This window comes from Cervus canadensis, chromosome 2 (genome assembly GCF_019320065.1).
Source record: "Cervus canadensis isolate Bull #8, Minnesota chromosome 2, ASM1932006v1, whole genome shotgun sequence".
Classification (NCBI taxonomy): Eukaryota; Metazoa; Chordata; class Mammalia; order Artiodactyla; family Cervidae; genus Cervus; species Cervus canadensis.
In genome coordinates, this window is record NC_057387.1 from 90,650,626 (window position 1) to 90,674,431 (window position 23,806).

The following is a 23,806-nucleotide window of genomic DNA, read 5'->3' on the forward strand; positions in this document are numbered from 1 at the left end:
AGACTACCATTCCAGTATCCCTTGGGAGGGGAGGGAAAGACTGGGAGTTTGGAATTGACATGTGTTGTTGTTTAGTCGCTAAGTCATATCCACCTCTTTTGCAACCCCATGGACTGTAGCCCACCAGGCCCCTCTGTCAGTGGGATTTCCCAAGCAAGAATACTGGATTGAGTTGCCATACCCTTGAGGAGATCTTCCTGACCCAGGGATTGAGTCTGTGTCTCTTGTGTGGCAGGCAGGTTCTTTACGTCTGAGCCACCAGGAAAGCGATGACAAGTACATGCTGCTATATTTAAAATAAATAGCCTGTATGGCACAGGGAATTCTACTCAATATTCTGTTATAACCTAAATGGGAAAATTTGGAAAAAGAAGATACATATATAACAGAATCACTTTGCTGTATACCTGAAACTAACATAACATTGCTAATCAACTATACTCCAAAATAAAATAAAAATTTATAAAAAAGTTTTACCATCTATGAATTCCTACAGAAAAATAGAACTAAAACACGAAAAATAGCTGCCTCAAAAGTACCAAAGATCCTCTGGTCAGTGTTTCACTGTCATTGTAAGATTTTAAATTGTGGGTACCCCTCAAAAGTATTCTAGTTTTTAATAATAGACCACCATAAATCTTATATGTAATAAAAATTCCGACTTGGCTTTCTAAAATTTAATATTCATAGTTTTATCAAGTAAAAGTTACTTTCCTTTTTCTGAAGAGGAAACTGAAAATTTATAGAGTAGTTAAGTGTCTCAACTACAGGCCTTGTATATGGTGCCATAATAATATTATTCAGAGAATGTGTTATTGTGGGGGTAGGGGACAACTCACAACAACTAACAGGTAATGAAGCAGGAATTCAAATCTTTCTCTGACTCCCAAACACTTTGAAGCCATAAATATTTTTTTCTTGCCAAACTTACCCTTCCCCAGGGCTACTAGAAAATTGTAGCACTAGACTAAATTGGTGTTCTAATCTATTCTGGCAGTCAGTGCTGGTCCTGGCAAACCTTTTCCCAAAGTTATTAGACAAGTTTGCAAATCAAGATCAAGAAGCATATCTAAGGAATTGCATAAAGCCAAGAACTAAGGGTATTAAGCATTGTGTAGATTCATATGTAAAGATAAGAGGATCTGTCTATATAATAATCAAGAATTCTGGAATTTTGAATTCCTTAGCCTAGGGTTTGAAGCTCCCATAATGTTGGTTTTTAATGTTTTTCAAGTTTCCTCTTTCAGAAACCCTTCTTTACATACTCTTATACTTCTTCCTTGTTGCTTTCTACACCCTTCCCTATATTCTCCAGTCGCTGTCTCTGCTCAAACTAGTCTATGTCTGAAATCGCTTCCATTATCTATCTACCTGATAAAATTACCATCTATTCTTCATAGTACTTCAAAGTACTCGTTCGCTTTTCCAAAATCCTCACATGTTTTATTTTTTTTTCCCTCACATGTTATAACTCAGACTGGTCTGTCTTGGGGTCAGTGATTATGTCTTTGATTCCTATATTATTACAAATAAGAATCAAATAATTATAGAAAGAGTGGAGGAGTTGTGAACTCCTAGCAGTCAAGGATCTTATTCATTGTTACATCCTCAGAACAGCCTAGCTGTTGGGGAGATAGAATGCTGGTGTACAAAGAACATAGAATCAAATATAGTTTTTAAACTATATGCAGAATTATTTCTTAAATATTTATAGGATTTCGTTGAATCACTTTTTAGATGGTAATGCCAAGGGAAATACAGATGAATGGTAAAATACTTACCCTCAAAACGGTTGCAGTCTTGAATTCAGGCCTTCCACACATGAAACAAAGCAAACCTTACGAAACACAAAATTAACCTTACAAAATTAAATAAATATTAAATAAGGTATATGTGTAGTAGTTGGGAGGAGAGGGATGTAAAGAAGGATGCAAACAACATGAATCGAGATCAAAGTGAGTTTGGTGTAAAGTTTTTGGTATGAGGGGAAGTCAGCCAAGCTCTAGAGCAAAAGCTGAATTCTAGAGAATAATTGTGAAATAGGTTTACCCATGCAAGACCTTGAAACCCCAAGTAGACTTTCCAATCTTACCACTTTGACTCCAGGTTCATTTGACATATGTATGTATATTGAGGGGCTTCCCTGGTGGCTCAGATGATAAAGAATCCTTCCGTAATGTGGGAGACCTGGCTTCAATCCCTGGCTTGGGAAGATCTCCTGGAGAAGAGAATGGCTACCCATTCCAGCATTGACCTAGGCCTACTGTTTGAGCCTCACCATACTCGTTTCGTATACCCTTTATTGTGGTTACACTGAGCTTTCCGCTGTTTCCTGAACATGATTATTTTTTCTGGCCTTACTGCATGTAAAACTCAAGTATCATTTGACATAATTGCTTATGCCCTCCTAATTGAAGCAGTTATGTCTTTTGGCTACCTTGGTTTTTCTGTTATCTCACTGGCCATTTACCAATCTCCTTTTCATTGATTTCTCTTCTTCTGCTTGATTTTGAATTATTGGAATGCCACAGGGCTCCATGTTGGCCTTTCTCCTCTTTCTCTGGTTCCCTAGGTGATTTCTTATTTTTGGGGGGGAGGGGGGAGCTGGGCTACAAAATCTAAATACTTATCTATAGTAGTCCTGCCATCCATGGTGGGCCTGAAACTACAAAGAGTACAAAATTCTACATATACTGTGTTTTGCCTTATACAGGCACACACCTCAGAAATATTTTAAAGTCAATTCCAGACCACTGCTATAAAGCAAATATCATAATGAAATGAAAGTAAAAGTGTTAGTCACTCAGTTATGTCTGACTCTTTGCGACCCCATGAACTCTAGCCCGCCAGGCTCCTCTGTGCATGAAATTCTCCAGGCAAGAATACCGGAGTGGATTGCTGTTTCCTTCTCCACAGGATCTTCCCAGCCCGGGATGGAGTCTGGGTCTCCCACACTGCAGGCGGATTCCGTGCGTGTGAGCCACTAGTGAAGCAAGTCAAATGAATTTTTTGGTTTCCCTGTGCATGTAAACTTACATTTATACTATACTGTAGTCTGTTAAGTGTATAAAAGAGTTCTGTCTAAAAAAACAATATATATACCTTAATTAAAAAAGAATGCTTTTGGAAAGATGATGCCGATAGTCTTGCTTAGTATAGGGTTGGCACAACCCTTCGATTTGTAAAAAAAAAAAAACATGGTGAAGCAAAATAAAGCAAAGTGCAATATAATGTGGTATGCCTGTACATACATACCTATAATAAGGTTTAATTTATTAATTAGGCACAGTATTAAATTAGGTAAAAGATAAACAACAATAAATGTTGATAGAAAAGTTATAACAATATATACTGTATTAAATATTACAGCAATGTGGACTTTCTCTCAGAATATCTTATTGTGTAAATACGATGCCTTTTCCATCTTAATTAAGTGTTTTCACACACTGTAGCCATAACTTTTGGAAGTAGAGGTGAGACTGTGACTAGTATGATTTCTTTTTCCTTCATTACAATTTCATGGATAGAAGATTCATTCTTACTGTTGAGTTTAGCAAACTCAATATACTTTTTTTTTTTTTTTTAACTTTTACCTGTTCACATCAAGGAAGCACTTTATGGATCCTCTCTGTCATATCCAAATTGCCACTATCACTACTCTTGTGGTTTGTGGCTATTATTAAGTAAAATTAGGATTGCTTGCATGTAAGGACCATGATAGTTGATCTGATAACCAAGATAACTGCTGAATGACTTCTGGACATAGGGATGATTCATGACCCAGGTGGGATGGAGCAGGAGAGCATGAGATTTCATCATGCTATTCAGAACAACCTGCAATTTAAAACTTAGAAATTGTTTATTTTTGGAATTTTTCCATTTAATATCTTTTGGACCTTGGTTATCTGCAGATAACTGGAATTGCAGAAATGGAAACTGAGGCTAGGGGGATGCTATTTTGTGTGCTATCAACTTTCCTGCTCTCCGTTCAGTTCAGTTAAGTTCAGCCACTCAGTCGTGTCCAATTCTTTGCTATCCCTTGGACTGCAGCACTCCAGACCTCCCTGTCCATCACCAACTCCCGGAATTTACTCAAACTCACGTCCATTGAGTCAGTGATGCCATCCAACCACCTCATCCTCTGTCGTCCCCTTTTCCTGCTTTCAGTCTTTCCCAGCATCAGGGTCTGTTCAAATGAGTCAGTTCTTCCCATCAGGTGGCCAAAGTATTGGAGTTTCAGCTTCAACATCAGTCCTTCCAATGAACACCTAGGACTGATGTTGTTTAGGATGGACTGATCTTGTTTAGGATGGACTGTTTGGATCTCCTTGCTGTCCAAGGGACTCTCAAGAGTCTTCTCCAACACCACAGTTCAAAAGCATCAATTCTTTGGCACTCAGTTTTCTTTATAGTCCAACTCTCACATCCATACATGACCACTGGAAAAACCATAGCCTTGACTGGATGGACCTTTCTTGGTAAAGTAATGTCTCTGCTTTTTAATATGCTGTCTAGGTTGGTTATAACTTTTCTTCCAAGGAGCAAGCGTCTTAATTTCATGGCTGCAGTCACCATCTGCAGTGATTTTGGAGCCCCCAAAAATAGTCTGTCACTGTTTCCACTGTTTCCCCATCTATTTCCCATGAAGTGATGGGACCAGATGCCATGATCTTAGTTTTCTGAATGTTGAGCTTTAAGCCAACTTTTTCACTCTCCTCTTTTACTTTCATCAAGAGGCTCTTAAGTTCTTCTTCACTTTCTGCCATAAGGGTGGTGTCATCTGCATATCTGAGGTTATTGATATTTCTCCCAGCAACCTTGATTCCTGCTCTAAGCTGTCTTATTCGACACTCAGTTCTTATACACAGCTGTACATCATATCTCTTTTTGGATATTAAGTAGGTACCTGAAACTTTAATATATACAAAATTTCACTCAGTTTTTCCACCCAACCTGTTCTTAACCCGATCTTTGTTAAATGCAATTTCATCTTTCCATTTGCTTAAGACAGCCTTGGAGTTATGGTTTTCTCTTGTGTTTCGTTAGTAAGTTGTCTGGTTTCTTCCTTTAAAATACAGCTGAACCTGGCAACTCTTCACTGTCTCTGCCTCTACTACCCTCATTAGCATAAGCTACCAGCGTTTCTTGCTGAGACCAGCCGTACCTTGACTCTTTCCACACTGTAGCCAGGGCAACCAGAATGATGTTGTATAAATGTAAGTGTAAATCAGATCTTAACCATTTCCCAGTGTAAAACTCTCCAATGGCCTTCCTTTGCAATTACTATAAATATCAAGTTCTTTACTGTGGTCTGTAAGGACCTACATGATCAGACTCCTGCTATCTCTTCCTTACACCAGCCTCAACTTAAATGTCACTTCCTCAGAGATGTCTTCCCCAGCTATTCTACTGAAAATAATTCCCTTCCCCCTGCCCCTCTGCTGCCTTTTACAATCCTGTTTATTTTCTTCACAACACTTAGCATTTTCTAAAGTTACTTATTCATTTACTTGAGTACTGTTTCCTTTATTAGAATATAAGTTTTATGAAAGCAGGGACCATGGGTTTTTTTGTTCATGTGTCTAGCTCTTAGAATGGTGTCATAAACGTAGGTAGGTGCTTAATAAATACATGTTGACTGAATGAATGAACATGCTGTGTTCTTCCATGTGTTATTTCATTGTCCAAGAAGTGCTACCCATCTCTCTTCCCCAAACCTAATATTTCATCCGTTTTCACTAATAAATTAATAATCCCTTTAAGTTTCTATTTTTCTTCTCCTCTGAAGCTTTTCCTTAGCCCTTTCACCCTTTCACTAAGGCACAATTAAGCACTTGCTTCTCAGTTTTCATTGTACTTTTTTCAATTTCTTAGTTTTACTTATTACATTATACTACAGCTGTTTATGTATCTGTCTGCCCTCATTAGATTGCGAAGGTTTTCATGAACAGGAACTGTATGTTATTTGGGTTGGTTTCCTTAGCATCTGGAATAATGCAACGCATTCAGTTAATATTGACAAATAAATGAATAAAAATCAGAATCTTGATTCCCATGGTAGTTTACCAGAAGATAACATTGCTTTTGCCTTGTGAATTTATAATTTATTCATTTAAACAAATATTTATGTGCAGTGTGCCAGACATTACACTTAAGTGGTAAGGCTACAATGACAAAGGTCCCTGCCCAAAGAAACTGTATTGTTTTCTTTGATTTTGATTAATAATAGTTTATGCTGTATATTGGTGTTTCCTAGATATTTTGAATCTGTAATTAACCTGTGAACCCTATGGGAGACACCAAGATACAGATAACTGCCTAATTCTAATCTTACTTTGTACCTATATCTATCTCATCGTTACATATTGGCAGAGGAGGAGTGGTGAATGCCAGAATCGTATATTATTTTTTATTCCATAAGCATGGCATAATTACACTTGAGACTAGCAATACAGATTGTTCATATGTAAAGGTGACATTTAAAAATTTTTTTTGCTGTTAGTGCTTTTTAATATTATCATAAACAAATCAAACCATGGCTTATGTTTCTTAATTTATGTGGCTAAGTGTATTTATTATTTGTGATTCTGGCACATTTCTTACTATTTGGAACTTTGGCACAGAGTTTGATTTGCTCTGAATTCTCCAGTTTCTAAATACTGGGGTTTTCTGAGTCCTAGTGAAAGCATGTTATTTTGAAGGAATTATGGTATAGCAATTAAAATTCTGTAGATTTCAATGCTTTCTCAGTTTTTACTGAAGCTGTATTTCTGTTCCTGTACAATACTCATGAGTGTAGTTTCAAATTTCTGTTCTTCCAGAACTGCTGTTTCACTTGGAAACCAGAGTCTTTGAGTGTACATTTTAGTAGCATATTTGGAATTTAATATAGTTGACAAATTTGCTTCTCTTGGTGAAAATACATATGTAGGCAATAGCATATGACTTGTAGAAATTCTTATGTATGCAATGTATTTATAATTGAAGTTTAAAAACACCTTGGTAGAGAAGGAGTTAACAAGTTAGCTCCCCTTGGTTGTTCTCAGCATGCTCTCTTGCCTTTAGGAGCTGCAAAGATGATAACATTGGGCCCGGACATGCCTGTGTGGAGGTTATGGTACTCCTGGGGTTTTTGCAGCTAACTGTAAAGCAAGCTAGAACTTGTTCATCTCAGAGTTCCTTGTTTTTCTTTCAACCCTTTCAGTGCCCTGCAGGAGTCATTAAATCAAAACTTCATGCTGATCATCACCCACCGAGAAGTCCAGCGGGAGTACAACCTGAACTTCTCAGGAAGCAGTACCATTCAAGAGGTGAGTTATGTCTCACAGCTAAGGAATAAAGGTAGCTCATTATAGCTAATGTTGACCCTGTTAAAGAGGGCTTATCTGTTCTGGTTGGAAACTCTCTTTATGTTTCATTATTGGCTTCTTAATTTTAATTAACTGGAGCATCAATGATTACTGTAGATATATTACTTGACCTAGAAAGATAGATGTCGTAAATGAAAGCTCTTGATAATTCTTAAAATAGTCAACTTTTAAAACCTTTCTTAAAAATAACTCATTGTTATATATTTCACAGTTTTATAGTAATTATTCAGAATACTAATTTGAAAATTATTGATAGCATGCATTTTCAGACATGCTTATATTTTATTTGAACGGTTGCTCTCAAATATATTATTTATAATGTGTGTCTGCCTGCTTCCAAAAGGAATTGAAGAGGCTTTTCTTAAGCAGCTGAATTCCAGCCTTGGGCAGTATTCTAGAGATGCTGTAGGAACCCAGTCATTTTGCTCAGAGTGTCTAATAAGAATCTATTTATAGTGTCAATATTTTCTTCAGTGGAGCCAACCACCGCCACTGTTTCAAAAAAGAACCTTCCCCAAGAGAGAAGAGGTAACTTCTTGTCTGTGGCCCCACCCACCTAAAAGCTAGTAATTTATCTCCTTGGATGGGGCGGGGCAGATATGTGTAAGGCTATGATGAGACTTGTGTTTAGAAACAGTGAAATGATAATTATGTCACATTACCTCTTGTAAGATATTAAGACAGCAATCATGTGTCTAATCATATTTTTATTAATCATGTTTAATCTTGGATTATTTCATAAATTTTTTTTTGGACTACTTTGCTTAAACTAATTATTAATGTCATATTGAAAGAACAAGTTTCCACCCTAATCGTATTTCAGAAGTATATGAATTGTTTCCGAAATGGCTGGACAGTTAATGGTTTTCTTTTTTCATTTTATCAATAAATTTCAACTGCTGAGTTTGGCATAAATAACTCATTACATGAAGTTTATTTTCTCTGTTTATCACTTGAATAGTTTATTGACCAGTAACTAAGATTTAAAAAAAATTTTTTGGCCCCTAATTTGAATTTTAGGTTTAAATTATTTGATTTTTTTCTAAGGTTTTAAATACAGTAACTGCCATTTCATTTAAAATCTCTAAAATGGATGTTCTGTTCTCTGAATTTAAAATTTTAATTCCTTGAAGAATCACTGTTGTTTTTATGTTAAAAATAATAAAATAAAAATAACAACTCTGGCCCTATTGGAAAGTTATTCTTGAAACCTCATGATTATGAAATTTAAATTATATATTGAATAAAATTAAATAAGAAATTCAGTTTGATAATAAATAACCTCAATTTAATGAAGAAAAGCACAGATAATGAGAGATAAATTTCATTGTTATTGATTTATTTTTTTAAGTTGAAGACTAGTATAATGCATGGAGGATAAATATAGACTGCCCTGTTTTTCTTTTTGATTGAGATTTTTATAGCCAAAATTTTACGTTTTTTTGTTTTTTGTATTTTTTAACATTCCCAGTTTTTATAGTGTGAGTGTGTTTCAACTTTCTCCCACAAGAGGGCAGAGAGGACTATTAAACTGATAGTCTAAAAATGCCATTCAGTGTTTTCAAATTAGCTTCTCTTATATTAACAAAAAGGAGCATAATGGCCAAGTTATTGTTTGATTTACAGATAATTGGCACATTGCAGGGAGGAGACTTAATTTCACCCTTTTAAATTAAACAGGGAGATTTAAAAAGACATAAAATATTCATTAATGTTCGGTGATTATAAAGTAGTGGCATATATTTATTTTGCCTTTATTACTGTTTCGATGGGAAAATACTGCAAATATTTCCGAAATCGAGTTGGCCATACTGACAAGTTGAAATGTTTAAGCAGCGTTAATGCAATCTGCTCACACCTGATATCCTATGCAGAATGATTCAAAATGACTACATCAATTATTAAAAGAAATACTTAAAATTCTGTAAATGTGCCATTGTACGCCACAGTTGGCTGAAACTGTTCTCTGTAGCCTGCTATTTAGATTATCAAATATATTTTAAGCTTCAAGGACTTGAAAACAGTAAATCTTTTTACATCATTTTCTAAATGAAAAATGTCTCAAAAATATTTTTGCAGGTGGATGTTCTTAAATGTATTTCTTAACAAGAGTTTGGCTTTTTCTTTTTTTCCTTTTCTCTATCGCTCTCTCTCTCTTTTTTTTTTTTCTTTTTAAAAAGTTGACCTAAAATAATATTTTGAAATACTAGTTGCCAGGAAAAAAATAAATACTTTCATTTCTAATATCTGTGGGCAGACAGGTACACATAGGCTCTTTTATTCTGTACAGGTTAGAAAGGAATGTGGATTATACTCTTTAGGCCTTGGGTCCTACTCTGTAGGCCTAACCCTAAGACTTTTCTTCTTCAACTTGTGGAATACCTGGAAGGGGATTCAGGAGGACAAAATGCTCTTATGCTACAGCCTTGCAACCCACAGTGACACTTAAATACATGTATTTTTTTGCAGTAGCTTGATGGAAAGTCAGGTTGCAACACAACAAAAATATAATCTTGAAATGATTTTACAATGTTACTTTATAAATGCTAGAAATTTTGCTATTACTGTGGAAGCTTAATGATATATATTCTAACTTGTAAATTAATTTTTGTCACCAGTTTCAGAAATCTCTTTTCAGTATTGTTTAAAAGGTTCAAGAAGAATTCTAAGCAACATATGAGAGAAAGGAAGAAATTTTTTTTAAACTTGATTTTATTTTTCACTTAATAGTATATTATTTTTGTTTTAGGTGGGAAAAATGTCATTTTGGGTGTATTTTGAAAGTCTTGTATTTTAAAAAGAAAATTTGTAATATCTACCCTCTAAAGGGAAAGTTCTGTTAAATGAAATAGGGTCGAAAAAAGCACTATAATTTCAACTTTTATTTAACAAAATACATTTTAAAAAATACTGACTTGGAAAATAGAACTTAGATGCAGTTTGAATTTTAAATAACTCTTCACTGACCATATGTTCCTGCAAGTTAGTGGTGATAAACCAATAGTTGTACAAGTGTTTGTTCATTCTGGCTCTGTGGTCTCTTGCCTCACAATGCATGACTTACGTCCTTTGGGTGCTCTAGATTTTAATTTAAGCTAGTTAGATATTGAGGTTATTTTTTTAAGCTCTTTACAAATCCTTCCACTTACATTATCCTCCTACTTGAGGAAAAGGCAATATTAGTATAAAAAGGTCAAAATGAGGGTTGCAAGTAGTCATAAGAATAAAAAATCCATTATCCTTTTCCATTATGACAAGATAGTTTATAAAAATTATCAAATAACGTAACGATAATTTCATGACAGTTCTACTTTTGGGGTCCTCAATTAGCTGGTTAGCACACTGTAGTGACTTTCCTTGAAAATTTAAACAAGCTAAAAAAAAAAAATTTAAACAAGCTTACCTTAATTTAATGAATTTTCTACCCTGAGAATTTAGATTTTTTTAAACAGTTAATTGTATAGATCTAAGTAATTCTGTCTTCAAATACTATTAAAGATCTGTGGTTACAAATGCACTTGGGATTGGTTAAATTAAGGGAAAGAAAAGATTGATTTGCCTACTGCAAATCCTAATCCCAGGTGTGGAAAAGGATATAAAGTCCCTGAAATCAAGCCAACTTTTCTTGGAAACTAATTCTTTGTTGTCCATCTTGCTATTGCAGAAGCTCCTGTTAGACAAAATATCCACTTTGCTTTGTAGATGTCATACAAACTTAAGGAATATACATATGACCCAGGATAACAAAGATTAAGCGAACTAAGTAATTTTGGTTCTGAATCATGGAGTAGTATTCCATGTCTCTTACAGCAGGAGGCATGATGAATAGCTATTGGAATTATTTAAATTCTTTTCTGAGTTTCACTTTATCCTAAAATTCTCACTGTTCTTGTTAATGTTGATATATTTCTTAATGGGAATTAAAGGGAAAAATTGGCAACCTATAAAGATACATCTTATATGAAATAGTAGAACATTTTACTACTAATACTAGTGATTGTTAAGTGGGAAGCTACAAGTTTGAATTAGCAAGTAGAAGTAAATTAAATAACTCATACCAGTCCTTGAAAATAATGTCGGCTAAATAACTGTGAAATCATGAGGCTAATTCTGATTCTGCAAATTTGAAATTCCTGTTAGGGTTTTGTGTGCATTTTTCTTTTCCTACTTTCTCAACTTGCTTGACTAACATATATTTCAAACTCTTCTCCTTTAGTGCTAGAGGTTAGTACCAGTAATTAAATATGTAGTCTTTTACATATTATACTAAGGAGCAATTTTCTAGTAGTGTATTGACTGTAACTTCTTAACTAATATGCCCTTTCTATATATGTTTTAGATATAGTTTGTTTGTTTATTTGTTGGTTTGTTTGTTTTCCAGTATGGAGAGTGTAGGGGCTGGCACAGAACTGAAGAGTAGGGAGATGAGAATGTTCATATGCAATAGGATAAATTGAATTGTGTGCTTATTTAATTAAAAGTTTAAGTGGTTTATTTTTATTGCAAGATAAATGACATATAAGCTCAATTAGAATGAACCCATTTTAATTAGCATGTATCATAGTCTGATTTTTTAAAATTTGAAATCACAAATGATATCTAAGCAAGAATAAAAGGTAATTTCTTAAGCAACTGGGCAGTGAATTCAAGCCTTTATTCTTCAGAAAAGGAGATTATGAGTTTCTTTTAAATATGCATGTATAAGTTTCAAGTTGCATTTTATAACAGAGATGTGTTGCAGTTATGCTATTTTGAATGAACAAATCAGTAATGATCAGTTTATAAATATTGGGGTTTTCTGTGATGCTTAATAAATTATCTCCTTAGGATATACATTTAATATTTACAATGCAGCCATTGGAACTGACAAGTCTTTCTCTCCCTCTGAAAGTATTTTAAAGTAATCTCTATTGGGCATTTTTTTTTTTAGCCCATGTAAGTATTTCTTCTCCTACATTTCAAGAAGATAGAAACAATGAAATTTTGTTTAAAAGTTGACAGTGCTTTAGACCTTTGTTACTTAAGGTACGTGTAGCCTAACAACTTCCTGGCCGACTGTATTTCATAATCTGTGATTTGTGTTGGTAGGTTTTAAATGCTTGCGGTAAGAGATATTATGTTCAGTTATCAAAAACTAATAAACATAAGACATTTTTATATGCAAGAAAAGGCAGAGAGTAAATAATTGCACTGGTGACCAATACTGTAATAATCCTGTTTTACAATATGCACTTGACAGGTTGTAATAGTGCTAATTGAAGAGACTAATTCACACTTGCTTCATTCTATTCAAAGGCAAAATCAGCAGCTTGTTTTGCTTTTGACCAGATGGTCCTCATGAACACCTACTGTGCACTTTAAGTGCTTTACTAGAATTACAAAGGCTGGGGGGCTGCGTTCGACTCCAAATGATTTGAGGAGAGAGGGAGAGAGAGAGGGGGGAAAAAAATCCCTCTGTGCTCAATGGATTTGGTGCAAGTAAATTAATTCTAGTAGACCCATTACACACTGAGCCCCCTTTTCAAAGCTCCGAGCCTCCTCGCTTGCTCTGTAGCAATGAGAAAGAGAAAGAGAAAGGCAGATTACTGCAAACAGAAATAAAAAAAAAAGGGGGTATGAAAGGGAGAAAAGAGGCCTTGAAGCCTTTCATATCATTTGAGTTTTTCAAGTGCGTTATTTTTGGGGAGGGTGGATGTCTGAAAAGCCAATTGGAGTTTTTTTTGTTTTAAAGTGCGCTATTTAAGCACCATGAATATAGGCGCAAGAGCAACAGTTGACTGAGTTTACTGTGGTGAAGCTTTGTGTTCAAGGATGAATCAAATTCATTATATTCAACTCTTTGTGTTTTAACATGAATGTAGGGTTAGTTTCACAAGACTGTGTCTGTTTAGGATAATTATAATTTAATATTTTCCTTTCATAAAGTTATCACTGTAGATGTCTAAAATTTTAATCAAAGCAGATTTTGTACATTGACTTTGAAGCACCCTGACAGTTTAAAATTCAAAGGAAAGCTTTTTTAGTTTTCAAAAGAAAAGAAGGGCTCATTCTAATGGCATTGAAGCAGAGATTATTATAACTAATTAGAAGTCACACATCTGTTAGCTTTTGGTTTGTGACTTACTTATGAATTTTTTGAGTAAAATATATACTTTAAAAATATATCGCTGTTACTGAGTAAACCCAAAGGGATAAAATGCACTTAAAAGAGAACCACTTATTTGAGCCAACCATTTTTCCAAATCTCCACATGGTACCATAAAAATATATAATGTATTAAAATCCATTAAATGTAAATTGGACTTGTGTAATTAATAACCTTAAGTTCAAATGGACTTCCAAATAAATTGTTTTTGCACAGCTCTGCTTAGCATAATTCTGATTAGTAACCAAAATTATCATAAAATAAAAGAGAAAGTATAAGCAAACCCAGTTTGTGCAAATTTATAGTTATTTTTTATTCTTAAAGCTGTTTGTGTACAATTGTAACTTGGAATACTGACAGTGTAAAATAATTCCTACTCTACGGTATATGGATTAAAATACAAAGGATCACATGCAATTTATTTTGTGCATTTTTATTTTTCAGGCATAATTCTCTTACGATATATTTTTGTTCCACAGTTTACTTTTGTTTAATGGCACATATTACACTGTAATCAAGTTTATTTTAAAAATACCCATTAGCAAAGAAAAACAGAATCATACCAATAGTATATGACTTATGTGATAATTATAAACATTTTACAAAAAAATAAATGTCTAGAGTTTACATTTTGGCATAATGCGCCAATATGCTTTAGATGTCAATATGTTTTAGTTATATTCTTAGAAAAGAAAATATAGAAATATAAAGACAACCACAAAATCATTTAAAATTTCACTTTTCAAAGACGTTTAATGAAGAGGATAGCCTGCTGCTTGATATTTAAATTAAATTAAATTAATTTCCTATTAATGCAGTCATTACTTTGGGACTTGTTCATTCAAATATAAATTGTAGGCTGGAGAGGAATATAAGGGGAAATCCCCAAACTTTCAACTAACAAAATATCCAATGAAATTTATAAGCAATGAGGTGTTAATGAATTGATATCCTTGGGGGGAAAGAGATTTCAGGAAAAAATCTGAATGATTAGGGGAACTTACTGAAAAAATTTTTTTGCAATAGGCTATTTAAAACAAAGGTAAGACTACTAGATTCTCTTTCTTGTAGGTACCATAAAAAGCTATGTTTTATGCAGTAGACTAAATTTTTTTGCAGTAGACTATTTAAAATAAAGGTAAAACTACTAGATTCTCTTTCTTGTAGGTACCATAAAAAGCTGTGTTTAAAGCCCGACCCTCATTTAGCAGAAGTGGATTGATCATGACCATGCAGTCATTTGTTTAGGTGGGGCTCAATCTTTGCTTTCACACACACAGTAGTTGGAGCTTTTCTCCTCATGAAGAAGAGTTTATTTCAGTATTAAAATATTAACCCCTAGATTCCTGAATGTCAGAGACAAGATTCTCTTCTATGGGTAAAGGTTGGAAAATACTGTGGTTTATATACCTTGGTAAATACCACATTACTTAAGCTGAGATGTGTTTTAACATTTTACTATCCTCTAGCCATAAAATAAGAATTATATAGCTTCCTTTATATAGATATAAAAATATTAAAGAGAATTATGTAGCCTCCTTTATATAATTATAAAAATATAAAAGAGAATTATATTTTCCCCCTCACCCCACTCTCCCCCCAGCAAAAACATAAACAAAAACAAAGAAGCAAATCAAAGTGTGGGTAGGTGAATGAACATAAAGTGCTTATACATAAGCTAGACTAAGACTAGGTATATAAAAATAAGGTCTGCATATAGAAAATATTTACATGTTTATCTGTATACCAAACATTTGTCTATAACCTCTTAAAATGTCTGCGTATGGTAATATTTCTTTTGTCCTAATGTGTCTTGTGTGTGGCCTAATACTATTTAGCCAAATCATTACCCTTTTTCAAACATATCTATTTTGGCAAATAAACTTTAAAAAATTTTGTTGCTCAGTCTAGGGCTGTATTACCTTATTATTACCCTCAATGTATTCCTATTATTATTTTCTTAAACATTTTTTTTAGAAGAAAAAGACTTTAAAAGCTCATAGCAAACATTTTCTGTAAATGACAAAATGTATTCCTTGCTTTGTGGTCATTGCGTGACCAGACAGTAGAGTACTGGATTGTTGTAAGGTTTTTACAGCTGCAAGGCAAAAGCATCTGCTCATTGCAAAGACGGCATTGTTTAATTTTGACACTGACTTTTCCATGTGTCTTGTACCAAGGACTGGATTAGATGCCCCTTAGATGAAATTTGTTTTAAGTTGCTCCCAAAGTGCAGCTGTCCCCATAAAACAGACACACAGGATCAATCAGAATCTTTGTACAAGGGTCACCTCACTAGGCAAGAGAGGCTCAGAGGAAGAATGTTAATGATATTATTTATCATGAATAACTGCAAAATTAGTTTCCAGGCTGGTTTAGTATATGTAGAGTCCCCATAGCTTCTCCCCCCACCTGCTTTTTAGGGCAATAGAATCATTATTAAATATTTAGCTTTTAAACTGAAATATAAATAGTCAAGATGCCTGTGTATGCATTAGGCACTATTCTGCAGTCAGTTGCAAGGAAAGCGATCAGTTTATTGGCCACTAAAGTAGTAATTGACTGAAAATAAAACTCAGTCTAAAATAGCTCTGCTAAGATCTTGAGAAGTGGACATTTTTATAGAATGATAATTTTTCTTTAATGTTTCAAGTGAATGAAAAATGAAAGAGCACCTCACTTTCCGGGTTTCCTGGGATTGTGTGAATTTCTACCCAGCTGGTCCAAATTGATTGATACAGGGCCAAATATTTGTCTGCCTACATTTCAAAGTCTATAATTTGCTAATGAATTGTGGTAATAATCTTTCATCATACATGAAAGATTTAGCCAAACAATTTGCTAAGTATGTATTTTGATCATAAAATTTTTGGACTTACACCAAGCTTTACATCTATTTTACAGCTAATACATGGGGGTGGAGGGAGAGCAGGGGGAGAAATAATATTGAATATGGACACTTGATGGAAGAGGATGAAGGAAACAAGAGGAAAGAAGGTACTTTGGAAAAGAATAATGCTGGGAAAGACTTATAAGTGACAGTGGAAAGCCAATTAGATTTGCACATAGACTGCAAAATAGAATTTTTAAAATGCCAGCAGAGTTTTAGTCTTCCGTGTCTAGAGGTATGGAATCCATGTGACTGAACACAAGACAGAAATCTTTCCCTTTTTAGCCACAGCTATTCCACACATTGATTATGGAATAATTTGCTAAAAATTTATGCTACAAAAGTCAGATGCCCACAAATTAGAAATAATTAAAAGTATTAGTATAAAAACCAGATGTTTGTTCTGTTTGATTTTGAGACATTAGGTGGGAAAAAACAGTGAAGAAATAAATGATTGCACCAATTTTACAAGGTGAGAGAGGAACTTCCTGGTTAAACTTTTAGCTAGGAATGACTAGAAATGATTGTAGGCATCCAAGAGAGAATTATTTTCTGTCTCCAAAACAAATACTGGGCTTATATCTGTGGGGGGATACTTAGGATTAAATAACCTCCATTTGAGAAAGTACAAACTTTTATTTATGTTTTTTGGGAGGACAGCATAAATTCTATACCATAGGAAGTCCAAGATTAAATTATTGACTGAGAAGACAAGAAAATGTTCTACATAAAACTATCTTATAAATGTAATTTCTCTTTCATTATTAGAGATCAGGGAACCATGACTTCCTATTTGACTGAAATAATCTGAATTGCTTTCAAGTTGTCCATAAGGAAGATATTTATTGATACTAATAAAATTCTCATTGCTTTGTAAGCAGAGAGTTAAAAATAAATTAAAAAAAAGAAAGAAAGCCACGAAGTTGAAGGAGAAAAACCATATTATGAAAGAGACTGAAACTTCCATTTGGTAGATTTTAAACCCAAACAAGTGTAGAATTTTTACATACCTGCTGTACCTCTTGAATATGTCACACTGCGAAAGCATGACTCTGTATCCATTTATGTAATTCTTTTTGTTCTCTGATAGAGATAGAACCTAATGTTAAGTACAGTGAATGTCTATCCAAGATTCAGTGTTATAGGTTTTAGTCTAACAGTATTTCTCAGTTGGCAATTAATTAACTTGTGATAGTGGAAAGATTATTGCATTATAATACAGTGAATCTGAGGTCTAAACCCCCTGCAACTAGAAAGCTATATGATCATCTAGGCCTGAGTGGCCTGGTATTTCTTTTTCGTTTGTTTGGATTTTTCAGTGTAAGACTGCAGAAGCTGTTTTTGCTAGTGAAAGTATAAAATGAACCTTAAAATATGCGTAAAGTCCCTGTGTCTCATTGAACTTGTTAGACACTTCTGTTGTAGCATTTTTGTCCTTCTATTTGCCTTGTGTTTGTTTTCCTTTTCATGGTAGGCTCCTTGAGGGCAGGATCTCAGTCATTTAATCTTCATATTATAGCACTAAGCCTAGTGCCTAGTGCCTTTTAATGACTGTTGAATGAGCAAATATTTACATGAATTAGCATTCAGTGATTGAAAAGAAATTTTGAAACCTAGACTCTTAATATCTGATATTTTGCTCTCTCCCTATATGAGTTTGGGTAGTTCATTTAACTACTCTGGGTTTGATTCATCTATAAAAAATAGAGAGAGAGAGAGAGCCCTTTGGCTCCTCTTTTTCCTCTTTTTATGTTTTTTCCCCTTCCCCCGGGCCTGTCCTATGCAAATTGGGCTTAGACAGGAGTACTGTTCTACCTGAAGTCCTCACTCCTGTCCTCTGACCTTCTTTTGACCTTCCTCTGTTCTATTTTCGTGGGCTTTTCCTTTCCTTGTCTTTTAGCCACCGCCATTTTGGACTCCTTTTCCCTATTCTAACTACCTAAGAGTAGTAAGTGAATTAAAATTCTATGTGAATATCAAGGCTAAGTTACTGCCATGAGAATAGACATATACATCTGTGGGATAGAATTAAAAGTCCAGAAATAACCTGAATCAACTGGATATCTACATGCAAAAGAATAAAATTGGCTTATTCCTTCACATCATATACAAAAATAAATGCACTTGGATCAAAGACCTCAATGTAAAAGCTACAACTATAAAACTTTTAACAGAAAACATAGAAATGATTTTGTGACCTTGGGTTAGGCAATGGTTCCTTAGATCTGACACCAAAACATAAATAACAAAAAGAAAGTAGGTAAATTGAGCTTCATCATAATTAAAAACTTTTGTGCCTCCAAGAACAGAATCAATAAAGTGAAAAGACAACTCACAGAATGGAAGAAATATTTCCAAATCATACATTGGTAAGTGACTTTATCTCAAATGTGTGAAAACCTCTTACAGCTCAAAAAGAAAAATAACCCAAAGGTAAAATGAGGAAAAGTTCATGCTTATGCGCTAAAATACTAGAGTAGGGGTACTGAAGGTAAACTGAAGACCTCCAGGGTGTCTTCCTGATCCAGGAATTGAACCAGTGTCTCTGCATCTCCTACATTGCAGGCAGATTCTTTACCTACTGAGCCATCAGGGAAGACTGTGCAATCAATAAGCACATGAAAAATTGCTCTACATCTTTAGTTGTTCAGTTCATTTCAGTTCAGTCGCTCAGTTGTGTCCGACTCTTTGCAACCCCATGAACCGCAGCACACCAGGCCTCCCTGTCCATCACCAACTCCTGGAGTTCACCCAAACTCATGTCCTTTGAGTCGGTGATGCCATCCAATCATCTCATGCTCTGTCGTCCCCTTCTCCTCCTGCCCTCAGTCTTTCCCAGCATCAGGGTCTTTTCAAATGAGTTAGCTCTTTGTATCACGAGGCCAAATATTGGAGTTTCAACTTCAACATCAGTCCTTCCAATGAATACCCAGGACTGATCTCCTTTAGGATGGACTGGTTGGATCTTCTTGCAGTACAAGGGACTCTCAAGAGTCTTCTCCAACACCACAGTTCAAAAGCATCAATTCCTTGGCGCTCAGCTTTCTTTGTAGTCCAACTCTCACTTCCATACATGACCACTGGAAAAACCATAGCCTTGACTAGACGGGCCTTTGTTGGCAAAGTAATGTCTCTGCTTTTTAATAAGTTGTCTGGGTTGTTCATAACTTTCCTTCCAAGGAGTAAGCGTCTTTTAATTTCATGGCTTCAGTCACCATCTGCAGTGAATTGGAGCCCCCCAAAATAAAGTCTGCCACTGTCTCCCCATCTATTTGCCATGAAGTGATGGGACCGGATGCCATGATCTTAGTTTTCTAAATGTTGATTTTTAAGCCAACTTTTTCACTCTCCTCTTTCACTTTCATGAAGAAGCTCTTTAGTTCTTTGTCACTTTCTGCCTTCTTTAGGCACTAGTCACTTCACTTTCTTTAGTCATTAGGGAATTGCAAACCCAAATCAAAATGAGATACCAATACTTGCTAAAAAAAAAAAATTAGATGAATCTTCAGAAAATTATTCAAATGACAGAGCCAAACACAAAAAGGCCTCATACTGTGTGATTACATTTAGATGAAGTGCCCAAAATAGGCAAATGTACAGAGATAACACGTAAGGTTAGTAGGGCTGAAACTACTCTGTATAATACTATACTGGTGGATACATGCCATAAATTTGTCCAAATCCATAGACTGTATAGCACCAAGAGAACCCTAACATAAAATATGGTCTTTGAGTAACGATGACATGTCAGTGTAGGTTTATCAGTTGTAATAAATACACTACTCTGGTAGGGTAAGTTGATAATGGGGAAGGCTGTGAATGTGTCAGGGCAAGGGGTATGTGGAAACTCTACCTTCTGCTCAATTTTGTTGTGAACCTAAACTTCTCTAAAAATTACAGCCTATTTAAAAGAAAACTTTTTTAAGTAGATTTATGGTTGTCAGGGACACCTTGCTGAGTAAGAAAGGGGAATGGGTCATGGCTACTAATGAACTTAGGTGTTTTGATATTGTTTTCCTTTGTCGTCTTGTTTTTGTTTTTTGCGTTTCATTACTAATAAACTACTAGGTATGCAACAGTCCATTAGAATATTAAATATCTTTAACTGTGTATTTATTTACATGCAACATCTTTTCATGATGAGAAATATAATCTAAACACAACACAGTGGGCTTCATATGGGTACCCATAGAATATTTAAGAAATTAGGAAAGCCAATTTAAATCTTCATGTTTATTTGTGTACACATTTGTTTTTGTGTGCATATCTCTTCCTACTTAAGTGAAATTTCAGAGTTCTAAAGTATTTTTTGCTTTCTAAAAAAAATCTGATGATGTTTGACAGAAAATAGCAAAATTTCATAAAGCAGTTATCCTTCAATTAAAAAATAAATTAAAAAAGAATTAAAACAAAAGGATAAAAATTTAAAAATATCTGAATTTGCCATATATATGATTTTTCCATGGTTTTATTAAGGCTGAATAATATTTCATTGTATTTTTTGTACCACATTTTGTTCTATCCATTCATCCATTGACAAGATATTTGGGTTGCCTCTACCTTCTACTTGTAGTGAATAATTTTGCTATGAGCATGAGTGGACAAATATCTGTTCAAGCCCCTTCTTTCAATTCTTTTGGATATATATCACAAGTGAAATTTTTAGGTCATATTCTAGGTTACATTTTTTGAGAAGCTGTCATACTGTTTTCCACAGTGGCTACACTATTTTACATTCCCATCAGCAATGCACAAGGCTCCAATTTCAACATATCCTCACCAACAGTTGTTATTTTCTGTCTTTTTAGTAAAACCATCTTAGTAAATGTAGAGTGCTATTTCATTTTGGTTTTTGATTTACATTTTCATAATGGCTGGTGATATTGACCTGGCATTATGTCTGGTGCTTATTGGCTATTGTATATCATGTTCTTTGGAGAAATGTCCATTTAAATCCTTTATCCATTTCGGGGGAGGTCCTTTTTGGAGTGATGAACTCTGGAATTCATTATTGATGATGGTTGCACAAGTTTGTGAACTTATTGAAACCCATTGAACTGTACATTTAAAAATAGTAAAGTAAACTAAACAAAAATGAGTATCAAGAACTGAGAGCCTATGAGAATGCAACACCTACTAATTGAAATATTGTACCAAAAAGGAGGATTAAAGAACTGGGGATGATGCCACCAGGATAAAGTGTTGGATTGGCCAAAAAGTTGCCTTAGTTTTAAAGTAAAAAGACACATGTTTCATTTCCACCAAGAACTTCACAGAAAAATATATTCACCATTTTGTTCCACTACCTACTGCTGTTTTTCAGGCAACTTCATAATTTCATCTTCCCAAAATTTTTTATCTTTTTGAGCAAAGAACTGTTCTAGGTACTTTTTTTTTCTTTCATTTATTTTTATTAGTTGGAGGCTAATTACTTCACAACATTGCAGTGGGTTTTGTCATACATTGACATGAAACAGCCATGAAGTTACATGTATTCCCCATCCCAATCTAGGTACCCCAGTCTTCCGGGGAATTGGAATTTTTTCCATTAGAATTTTGTAAAAACCAAAATAAATGGAAATCTGCAGGTGCAATGTCTGGTGAACATGGCAGATGAATTAAAACTTCCCAGTCAAGCTATAATAGTTTTTGCCTGGTCATCAAAGAAACATGTGTTCTTACATCACTCTGATGGAAGATTATCCTTTTTATGTTGACTAATTCCAGACACTTTTTGTTGCTGCTTTCAGTTGATCTGATTGGGAGCATTACTTGTTGCACTTAACTGTTCGGTTTTCCAGAAGACACTCTATACTAGAGGACTCCCTTCTAGTCCCACCATATACACAAAATCACCTTTGGATGAAAACTGACCTTTGTGGTTGGTGGTGGTTCATTTCACTTGCCTTACAGTCTCTTCCATTCTACGTTTCTATACAGTATACACTTTTCATTGCCTGTCACAATTTGTTTTAAAAACAGAATATTTACATTTAAGGGAATCGAATGTGGAAATATGGTCAAGAAAGTTTTTTCACTTAACTTATGTGGAACCCAAACATCGAAGTGATGAAATTAACCGCAATAGTGCAAATGAGTTTCAGTGCATTATTTGGATATTGTGAGTATGTTGGCTCTCTCCTGCATGGCATAATGTTGATTGTTCTCAATTAATGTCTTGATTTGATCTCTATCAACTTCAACTGGTTACTCATCCTTGGAGCATTGTCCAGCAGAAAATCTCTAGCATGAAACTTTGCAAACCACTTTTGACACAGTCAGTCAGTCACAGTGCCTTCTTCATACACTACAAATCTTTTTTTGCATTACAGTTGCATTTTTATTAATACCATTCTTGAAACAATAAAGCATAATATGTTGAAGTGTTGCTTTTTCTTCTATCTTCAGTTTTTCTTCTATTAAAATAACTACACAAAAATTCACCAGTTTTTCTTTTTTTTAAATGTACACTGATATGACAGCCATCACACTATACTCTTAACAAAATTGTTTGAATTCTACTAGAGCCATCTTACAGGAAAAAAAAAAACAAGCTGACCTTTTGGCCAACCCAATATATGAGACACCAGATTTCAATTTACCAGTGTTTGCTGAGAATTTAAAGAATTATTTTTGAGATAGTAACTAAATGTCCCTCCATGCCCCCCTTTCTATTGAAGTTAAGTCAAGAGGAAACAGACAGACTAGGTAATGTTGGAGAGACTTTTCCTTGAGTTTGATATTATTAAGGATTGGAGAGATTTATGGAATCATGTAAGCATTTCTGGTAAATATTTAAAAGGGAACAGATTCTTACTTTGTACTTCATGGCCAGTCTATTGCATGAATAGAACAATATCCCAAGTGGATTAATACCAATTTTTTTACATGGTGGTAACATGAACAGTACTATTAAGTGGTCCTGATGATTTCATCATACAGAGTTTCTGTGACTTAATTTTTCATAGAACTTTTTCATCAGTACTATTTTTGTTCACACCACACATCATATGGGATCTTAGTTCTGAACCCGCAACCTCTGCACTGGAAGTGCATGATCTTCACTACTGGACACAAGAAAATTCCCCATCAGTATTATTCTGTTACTTTGATGTAGTTGATGCATTTTTGAGCATGGAGTGAATACTTTGTATCTAGAATAAAGATTATTCTTTATTATTAATTATTAATATTTATTATTATTATTAATTACTATTATTAATTATTTGTTCAGTTCAGTTCAGTCACTCAGTCATGTCTGACTCCTTGCAACCCCATGAACTGTAGCATGCCAGGCCTCCCTGTCCATCACCAACTCTGGAGCCTACCCAAGCTCACATCCATTGAGCTGTGATGCCATCCAACCATCTCAGCCTCTGTCGTCCCCTTCTCCTCCTGCCC

The 23,806-nt window shown here is 34.5% G+C and overlaps 1 protein-coding gene across 4 annotated transcripts in view; it reads left to right on the forward strand.

The window, feature by feature from the left end:
• Window positions 1–23,806, forward strand: part of FAF1 (Fas associated factor 1) — a 507,320-nt gene that overhangs the window by 225,745 nt on the left and 257,769 nt on the right. For all 4 annotated transcript variants that reach the window (XM_043461371.1, XM_043461369.1, XM_043461370.1 and 1 more), the window contains one exon: window positions 7,205–7,310. In XM_043461371.1, the coding sequence (XP_043317306.1) occupies window positions 7,205–7,310 (106 nt within the window). The remainder of the gene's footprint in view (window positions 1–7,204; window positions 7,311–23,806) is intronic.